Source organism: Polyodon spathula, chromosome 30 (assembly GCF_017654505.1).
Source record: "Polyodon spathula isolate WHYD16114869_AA chromosome 30, ASM1765450v1, whole genome shotgun sequence".
Classification (NCBI taxonomy): Eukaryota; Metazoa; Chordata; class Actinopteri; order Acipenseriformes; family Polyodontidae; genus Polyodon; species Polyodon spathula.
The window spans coordinates 8,425,924-8,436,255 of NC_054563.1; the positions used below are offsets into that span (position 1 = coordinate 8,425,924).

General features: G+C 37.4%; 1 protein-coding gene across 1 annotated transcript; it reads left to right on the forward strand.

Moving 5' to 3' along the window:
- The first annotated feature begins 1,931 nt into the window (after positions 1-1,931).
- LOC121302669 (aristaless-related homeobox protein-like) lies at positions 1,932-10,326 on the forward strand. The gene is made up of 5 exons (XM_041232709.1): positions 1,932-2,308; positions 3,322-3,871; positions 5,597-5,642; positions 8,249-8,586; positions 10,004-10,326. Exons 1-5 carry the CDS (start codon positions 2,125-2,127, stop codon positions 10,242-10,244), a joined length of 1,359 nt encoding a protein of 452 aa, XP_041088643.1. The 5' UTR covers positions 1,932-2,124; the 3' UTR covers positions 10,245-10,326.
- The last annotated feature ends 6 nt before the right edge of the window (positions 10,327-10,332 follow it).

The window sequence follows — 10,332 nt, forward strand, 5'->3', positions numbered from 1 at the left end:
AGCAGTGATGGTACCTGTGCGGCGGGTGAGGTCATGCCATTCACAGCGGGTTAAATACACTTTCATTTAAAATTACATTCTCAATCTATCGCTACACTCGTCTGGATTAATACCAAAGCAAGCTCCGCCCTGCACTATCCAAAGCCACTCTCTGTGCTTCCATTATTGCCTCCATATCACCCTTAAAGTCAGTGATCTTAGTAAATCGTTACAAGTTGCTGCGGAGAAATTGTAACCGACTCGTTTATTGTGTCAAAGACTATCAGCGCATGTAGGCTCGTCTCAAGACCATTTCATTTAGATGTGTGCTCTTTATACTCAATTAGAATTTATGAAGCAGTTCAATGAAGGACATTGAGAAATAAAACGACGAAGCTTCTGTGCATATATGTCATACCAATATATTCATCTAAAATAGGTTTTCAGATAGACTTTAAAATAATCACCTGTCTGAAAATCAGTTTGAATGTGCTTTATTAAAGTAAATCTCTAATACAAAAAGAATAACCCGTAATAAATATATTACACAAGCGGGATTAAACACGTTCGAATCTGTTAAGTGGGAAATGATTTTCTTTGTACCCTGACATAATCAAGCTGTATACGAGTGTAATAATAATAATATTGTCGATTAATAAATGTATTTTATTTCATACTGCGATCTTTATTTTGTTTAAAACTTGTATTTTGTGTGCTTCTAAAGTAGGTTACATTCTCAAGCTATTCTAATAAACATCAGTGTGTTCAAAATCCATCGCTGAGATTTGTGTTTTGTTCTTCAGTGTTTGGTTTCACAGAAATAGGCTGAATGTTTATCCCAGCAAATAGCAAAAATTCGTGTGTGTGGTGTGGGATGAGGGGGGGGGGTTCTATATCTTGAACAGAGATCATGTATACGGTACTTTGTACAATTCTAATAATACTATGCGACCGTATATATCTATTAAACGCGTCATAATACAGGCAGTGGCAAAATATGGGCTGGAACTAATCTTCATTGACGAAGGGAGCTGCGGCACTGTAAACTCGGGGGTCTTCCGGAGAGGTCATCGATACCATATATCTACTGTACCCAAAACAACCACACAGTAACCCGGTCATCGGAAAACATGCATCCCATTGACAAGACTGATGTTGGGACGGGACAACACACAAGAGTTCAAACCAACATCATCAAGCAGACCCAGTCAATACTAGATGCGTGTTAGTTTAACGAGTGTCTTGTGGGAATGTGAGCGGCACACACTGATGTCCACCTGACCGTCAATATTAGTATTTTTCATCGCTTTTTTGACAGACTCGACAATTTGTGTAAATTAGTGAACCCTCCACTGTGTGCCCACGTGTTTAAGAATTAAGCCTAAACCTTATGCACCAGATTTAAACACATCCTAATATTTGTTTTATTTATTTGAAAAAGAAAAAAAATGTAGATGCACAATAAAAACACACGTGTTTCCAAACGAAATATTGAATTAAAGTTTAAAAAAAAAACATTTATGTTTGATGGCTAAATATTTAGATGAAGTGTCAAATATTCAGATCGCCCCAGTAAACACGATTTGAAAATGTCGCTCCTGTTGATAAACTGAATGGGTGAACGGTGGCACTATACTTTATAAATATTTACAGGAAAAATACATATTTATAAAAAAATAGTTTAAAGCAGCTCGTGAAATGAAGATTATTGATTTAAGAACTTCAGAAACTGTGACCCCCCTGCCTTGGTAACCGAATGCAATGCTGGGAATATCACAATTAAAAGATGACGTTTAAGAAGACCGTCTTCAGTTTTATTTGCACGTTTGGTATTGTAACAGGTGAGGAACACGGTCCAATCCATTAGTACTCCAGTCCGAGATTTGCGTTCTTCTCTGTCTGATGTGAACGGTAAAGTAAAATAAAGATCCCTTTGCTTTGCTAGGAGCCAATCAGAGCGCTTACAACACGTAGATGAGAGGGAATCTAGAGCAAAGCTGTTGCTGCACGGCGCACATGTCATTCATGCCCTGGTTTGGAGGAGCGACTGGAGAAGTAAGGGGGGAATATCGACAGCCACAGTGAGAGAGAGAGAGAGAAACTCGTAAAGAACAGTCTGAAGAAGAGGAAAACCCCAACACCACCATGAGCAATCAGTACCACGAAGAGATTTCCGAGAGAACAGAGTGTAAAAGCAAATCTCCAACTTTGCTCTCCTCGTACTGTATAGACAGCATTCTGGGCAGGAGGAGCCCGTGTAAAATGAGATTGATAGGAACACAAAGTTTACAGTCACTGCCCGGCCGCAGTGAGCAGGACAAGGCAGCAGGTAAGAACGCGTCCCCGGTGACACCTTTACTTCAGGGCAGGGGCTCGGGGAACTGTCGTCACTCCGGTTGTGTTATTGGTATACCCACCTGGGTAAGGTCCATCATGTTTGTACTGGGAGTAGGATGTATGTGATATATGCCTGATTTGTAAGCAAAACACACTGGTAAGATACTCCAACGAATGTGTATTTTTCTATGAAGTTTGCGGTGACGTTAGTTGTTACGCAGTAGTGGGTGATATTTCTGAATTGAAAGATCACGTTCCCGCAATGCTAGTTCCTTGAACCTATTTAAAGGGATTGCTTGCTTGTTTTTAAAACTGAATCTATTTTTTAATTGACTGTTTGCTTACGATTCAATATAAAAAGCATCGCTTATGTTTGACAGGCCCAAACTGCTTCCCATCTTTACGCACACACAAGAATAACTAAACCTGAGTTTGTGATTGAATAAAATAATACACAGAACATATTATTATTATTATTATTATTATTATTATTATTTATTATTATTATTATTATTATTATTATTATTATTGTTGTTGTTAGTAGTATTGCTTTCGTTATTAAGTTGGAATTATTTAATCTTAAGTGTATGTCTAATAATTGTACATATAACCCTTTGTTTTTTAGATTTACACGCGGTTATAATTTGATGTTATGGATAAGACTTTGAAACTAAAACATGTACAGATCCTTATGCTAAATATGATGAAACCAACCCGAGAAAGAGAAATGACAATTGTCTGTAAAATTGTATTGCAAAAGCTAACGGTTATTAATTTACCACACTTGCTTTATTATGTTACGTTATTTATTTTGTACATATTTTACCATCTTTCAGCTGATAGAATGTAGAGACATATTTCAGGATTGAAATATATTATTATTTGTATCATTGCTGTTATTCTTATTTATCAGCTCCAGTCACTATTGACTATGTGAAGTTCAATGAAAGACAGTTGAGTTGCACGGCGCTTATCTTCTTTTCGTTTGATTTGTTTGATTGTTAGGATCCCCTCAAGATAGCCTCTGCTTTGACACAGAGATCCACCTTCCTCCCAAATTGCGCAGGCTGTACGGGCAGGGAGGGAAGTTTTTGGATTCCAATAGAGGATTTAACGAGCATGGAGAGAAAGAGGAGATCGTTCGAACCCTGGATCAGACCTGCGAGAACCTTAAAATCACCCAGGCGCCGCAGGTCAGCATCAGCCGCAGCAAGTCCTACCGAGAGAATGCGACTTTCAGCCAGAGCCTCGGAGACAAGAGCCCGGAACGCGTTCGCGAGGAGAGGATGGAGGTCGAGGCGCTGAAGTACGAGGAGGAGGCGATGAAGGAGGAAGCATGTGAAGCAGACTTGTCTCCCAAAGTGGGAGAGGGGATTCAGAACGAGGGGGATGTTAAAGATGGGGAGGACAGCGTGTGTTTGTCCGCGGGTAGTGACTCTGAAGAAGGGATGCTAAAGAGAAAGCAGAGGCGATACAGGACTACCTTCACGAGTTACCAACTGGAAGAGCTGGAGCGAGCTTTTCAGAAAACACACTACCCGGACGTGTTCACCAGGTACACTCACCAAAGGACTGCTGATAAAATGTGTGCCGGTTCTGTTTTTACACTAGGCTATGGTTCAGAGATACTATATACAGCATAACTCACCCGTTCACACAATGTCACATTTCAGTAATTGTTATTAGGCAAAGGTACGTATTTTGCAGACAGGTATAATACCTCAAAGTAGGCTTTGTATTTATACGCAAGAGATCAAAGTGTGTTCTCCGGGGAAAACACATTTTTACCTTTAGCCTATGACTGTAAACTGAATATTATTAAAAAGCGGTCGAATACACCATTTGAGCGTGGAGAGAACTCGTTTTAAAAAGCTCTGGTGTTCTATTGTTAGTGAGCGCATTTTATAGTCACCAAATTGTTTCCCTTTCAGACATTTACTATATATATATATATATATATATATATATATATATATATATATATATATATATATATATAATTAATGTATGTGTGTGTGTATGTATATATATATATATATATATATATATATATATATATATATATATATATATATATATATATATATATAAAACTTGTCAGTCTTCCCGTTTTAAGACATAGGCTATTTTATTATTATTATTATTATTATTATTATTATTATTATTTATTATTATTATTATTATTATTATTAATGATATCATTTCGGACTCTTAGAATAGGCCACTGTTTCAATATGCAACGTCTCTATTAATCAGACGTAGCCCGTTATATTTATATAGAATACGCAGTTACTGTATTTAAGGCTTGCAGTGAGTGTAAGAGAAGCCTCTTTAATATAGTTTTATGTATTGTATGTTATTGCCTAACCGTTTCTTTTATTATTTGCCTAGTCTTTTAAGAAACAAAATAAAACCCGTCTATTACGCGCAGGCGACTGAATGTATGCTGCGATGCAGTTATTCATTTAAAATGTACATTTTGGCAACTTTTTTTGTATTTATCTAAAACAAAAACACTAAAATACTGTGTAATTTTACAATCATTTAACCAGAAATCACACGATTCCCCTTCCATCAAACGCACGACAGGTGGCAACTCAAAAGTTTTATCGCATTTCCACTCAGCACACAGGTTTTAAGGGGCGCGTTTAAGATAAGACAGAATGTCAACAGATTTGAAAAAATCTGGATTTTCATTCTGTAGGCTGAGAGCGATATATAGAGCGAATATTATATATATATATATATATATATATATATATATATATATATATATATATATATATATATTTCCTATTAGTACTCGTTTCTGTTTATTTTACTGTCTGGTATATTATTATTGCTATTCGGCTAGTGGTCATTCTATTTATTTCAAACGGAAAAACTGCCGATCTCTATACACGTCATCGCCCGGGATTCCCGTGTGATATGTGAAACCCCAGTGTGTTATAGGAACGGGATTAATCTAAATTCTATATTTTTAAACATGTTTTTTTCCTCCCTAAATACATAGAGCTAGGCCTAGCGTCTGTACCGATGCAATAGACACCTGTTATTTTCAATTTAGATTTAGAAATATATTTTTTATAGCTCTATAGTCGAATTATGGAATTGCAAGCTGGGAGTTATTATAAATGTGTGTGGCGTTTCTCATTACAGTAAAGCACTGGGAGTTATTATAAAAGTGTGTGGCGTTTCTCATTACAGTAAAGCACTGGGAGTGTATTAAAGTGTGTTTACAGATGCTTTCTATTCATTGTGTTCTGGCTCTTAATTTCAGAGAGGAGCTTGCTATGCGACTGGATTTAACAGAGGCCAGAGTACAAGTAAGTGTCTTCATTTCCCTTTTAATTCTGGTGTGTAGAATTATACCTGCTTGTAACAGTGTGTGTTTGTGTGATGTGCACACTGAGCGCACAGCTATGTAAATATGTGGTATAAAACGAGCGCACATTTGAAAGGACCCAGCTTGCCATGCACAAGGGTGGTTGAAACGTGTTTTAAATTAGAAGCAATAATAATAATAATAATAATAATAATAATAATAATAATAATAATAATAATAACACCTTTCTTAAACAAATTATTTCTAATTTTATTCCAATTATTCATCATCATTTGTTAATGTAAATTATCTGAAAATATTATAAATACCAGTTACCTACTAAAATAAAATAACATGGACTACATATAAGGGATTATTATTATTATTATTATTATTATTATTATTATTATTATTATTATTATTATTATTATAGCATATGGAAAAACTAAGTGGCTTATTAAAACAACCCCATAATTCTGAATCAGAACTGAGCATAACAATGACTAACACCTTTTAAAACAAATAAAAACTGAACAGCATATTAAGAGTTAATTCTTAACTTTTATTAAATTGCGTTTCTATAGGCAACCCATAATTTCCGCTTGTCGAACTTGATTACATGCAAAACAGCTATTTTAGGTGTGATTAAGTGAACAATTGCAATTCGTAAAAGCACACTTAGTGCTAGAGCAAACACGGCTATTTGAGAGTAAAATGGTATTTGATTTCCCATTGCCTGCCAGAGAGGGGGGGTGCTGGCTAATGCTATTTGATTTCCCATTTTCTGATTGCAATAGCCCCGCATTGATCCGATGCCTGGCTCTGTCAGCGAGTGGAATGCTATTAAAGGTGTTTGCATCCGAGTAGGGCTTGCATTTCCCAGCCCGGGACTCATAACCAAAGAGACAATAAACACTGGAGAGCCCTGATTGCCAGCATAAAACAGATGTCAGTTTGGGTTTGAAGCACAGCGAATCACTTTACAGTTACAATGAAGCGGTGATAAAAAACTAATAAATTCCATATGGGCCATTTATTACAGAACAGCATCTTGCATTAATAGCAACGAGGTTTGATTTGTGTTTTTTTTAACTCCTCCCAGAATCTAATTGTTTCTTCTGCTGACACATTGTTCAATTGTCAGACAGCGGCGATGTTGACTGCGCAGCAGTATATTTCGGCATCGAAACTGAGGGAAAGTCGTGGGAAAGTTAAATAACTTTCCTCCTGAAGGAACAGCCCTTAGAGGAGAATTTAATTTAAAGAGTATTAATTGTTATTAGCACCCTTTCAGATTCTCCGTCGCCGCCTTTTGTCGCCGCGTCTGTTGTTAATCATCCTGCCCTCGTATATTAGGGTATCTGTACACAGATTTTAATTAGCAAGAGTTCGGATAACAGGCTGTTAAGGGAACGGGAATGAATAATTAGGATGACTTTTTTTGCGCATTTGTCACCTTTAGAAGAACTTAACCCTCTATTGTAATCAACTATAGCGGAGGTATTTAAATAAGACATCAATACGCTTGGGGGGTGTAGTTCAAGCAGACGATAATCTGAGGCGGGCCAGGATTGTTATTGTGCTTTTATATTTATATTTTACGACCACATTAATGAGTTACTTTTACGCGTTATTAATGGCAATGCATATGCATAATAACAATAGCATAACGCTGATCGAGATGCTATAGTTTTAAACATGTACGCATTTTAAAATGCGCATTATTTTTATTTTCTCCACGGTATTTTTGAGAATAGCGATCAGTTCTTTTTTTAAATGTTTCATTGCAGTGAGAACGTGTGTACTTGTTTTTAATTTTAGCATTTACCAATAGTATTTGCTAACGGTAATTTAATTAAATATTGTCGGCTTTAAGAAGATGTTTTGTAGGAGAAACATATCTGTTGATTTAATAATTATTATGTGATATATTTCTTTACATTTGTTTTTGTTTTTGATAAAATTATTCCCAAATATATAGAACAATAAATAAATAAATACACTTTAAAATATATATTTTAAAATATAATTGTCAGCAAAACAGCAAAATATATATATGTCGTTTTATATATATATATATATAATATATATATTATATATATATATATATATATATTTGCGGCATCCGTCGATGCTACGTCGGCTCCGTACCAATTTTAGTATGATTATTAATATACAAATACGTGAGAATGTGCAACGAACACGGTGCTTAGCACGTACCCATGCACGGAAGTGCCTCTGAAACCGACCGATGACGGCTACGTTGTGTGTGTGTGTGTGTGTGTGTGTGTGTGTGTGTGTGTGTGTATATATATATATATATATATATATATATATATATATATATATATATATATATATATATATAGTTTTCTATTTTTCTAAGTACAAAATACAATGTATTGTGGGAAAAAAAGAACCAATCTCTAGAAACCTTTCTCACATTTTATTCTGCAAGACAACAAAAATAATAAAATACATGTGTTAACACACATTGTGTTGAATCTCTGAATAAAAACATTAAAACAGAATTTTTTTTAAAGTTCTTAAATTGAACAGTTACTGGTGCACAGAAATGCTGATCCCTTCTCTCTGTCTGACTTGCAGGTGTGGTTTCAGAACCGCAGAGCCAAGTGGAGGAAGCGTGAGAAAGCTGGAGTGCAGACCCACCCCCCTGGACTGCCGTTCCCAGGCCACCTGTCTGCAGCCCACCCCCTGAGCCCCTACCTGGACAGCAGCCCCTTCCCTCCCCACCACCACCACACCCTTGAGTCAGCCTGGAACGCTGCTGCTGCAGCTGCTGCAGCCGCTGCTGCCTTCCCTGGCCTCCCTCCTCCCCCAGGGGCCTCTGCTCTACCCTCCGCCGGGGCTCCGCTGGGCCTCAGCACCTTCCTGGGGGCCGCCATGTTCAGACACCCTGCCTTCATCAGCCCCTCCTTCGGCAGGTAAACCTCTAAACAACCCAGGACCCTGTCTTTAAAGAGTGCCAGAAGAAGAAACACAGACCTTCTTTAGAAACAGTCATGAATACCAATCTTTATTGGGGTTAAAACAGTCTTTAATTGAACCATGCGGTTACAATTACAAACAGTTCCCTCGCAAACCTGGACCTAGTGCTGTTGCCACCTATCTTTTATACAGATGGCAAATACAGAGGCACGAGGAACAATCCGTTCTGCTGTGTATCTCTGCTTACTTATGTCTCATTATCAAATGATTAGTTTCCCTTTGAAACACAAGCACATGTTGGTGTTCCTTTTTCAGTAGTAGTACTGTGTAGACCCTATTAAGCGTACACCAAATACTGTTCAGAAAAGCAAAGAACAAATCAAATAAACGAAAACAGCCGCCCCTTACAGTAATACAAAACAACGTGCTCTACGTTTATGGTGCATACATTTTTCAAGAAACTACTACTGTCACAAAACAGCATTTTAAAATACATGAACTAAAAGCGTTGCCTTCCCTATACTGAAAGTAAAACATCTGGGATGACAGCACAGAGGCAAACAGCAGAATGAAACTGTTTTTTCATATCCCTGTCTCCTCTTGGTTGATCAATGCTATCTTAAACATATGTGAAAATAATTAATACTTGTTAGCCCTAATTTGGAATTGCCACTTGTTTTCTTTCACTATGCATCGGTTCAATGTGTTATATATATATATATATATATATATATATATATATATATATATATATATATATATATATATATATATATATATATCTCAGTGAGAGATTGAACAGCGTTCTGTTGAATAATGTACACCTCCCTTCATCAGCTGTAAACACAAAATCGAAGCTATCATTATCTCAAGGTAGATTGCCATTTACATTCACCAAACTGTAGTTCCATCTAAAATATGTGTGACATGCATGCAGACAGTTTCTCTATATCCCCATCTTCTGTGCCATGTCAGTGATCCTTTGTTTTACTGTATATCCCAGTGTATGGCACACAGAGTGTGAGTCGCACACAGTTATGCAGCTCATGGAGAGTCATTAGATCTGGACAGTATGTCTATGTAATAGGTCACTATAAATATCGCTCATGCGAGAACACCTATTATAACTGATAGCGCATTGCATTGCAGGGCTACTACACTCTGAATAGTTGAGCTGCACCATGACTTCAGTGTGTGTGCGTGTTAGGATCATTATAATGATTGTTTGCATGCACAAAATACTGTAGCCTACTAGCATACTCTGCACATACGAAGTGTACGTAGGATATTAAGCAAAATTATATTAAAAAACAAACCGCCAATCCCGCTAAAAGAAGTTCATATTTAAAGATTTCTAAACATCTCCACCTGATACACGGGTTGAATCTGATTCCTCTCTCCCGTTCCTCACAGACTGTTCTCCACCATGGCTCCCCTGACCAGTGCTGCCACAGCAGCAGCCCTGCTTCGACAGCAGGCCCCGGCCGTGGAGAGCGCGGTACAATCCGGCAACCTGTCCGACCCAACCTCCGTGGCGGCAGACAGACGGGCCTCCAGCATCGCGGCGCTCAGGCTGAAAGCGAAAGAACACTCGGCGCAGCTGACACAACTGAACATCCTCCCCGCCAACAATACAGGGAAAGAGGTGTGCTGAGAACCACGGGCCTTAAACAGTAACGAGAGCAAGACCACAATGAAATACATAACAACAATAATACTACTACTGTACTACTAATAATAAA

Excerpts from the sequence above, each read along its gene's own strand:
- LOC121302669 (XM_041232709.1), top strand. The coding sequence starts at position 2,125 with ATGAGCAATCAGTACCACGAAGAGATTTCCGAGAGAACAGAGTGTAAA. Across the intron at positions 2,309-3,321 it reads TGAGCAGGACAAGGCAGCAG|GATCCCCTCAAGATAGCCTC; the intron begins GTAAGAACGCGT and ends TTTGATTGTTAG. Across the intron at positions 5,643-8,248 it reads TAACAGAGGCCAGAGTACAA|GTGTGGTTTCAGAACCGCAG; the intron begins GTAAGTGTCTTC and ends TCTGACTTGCAG.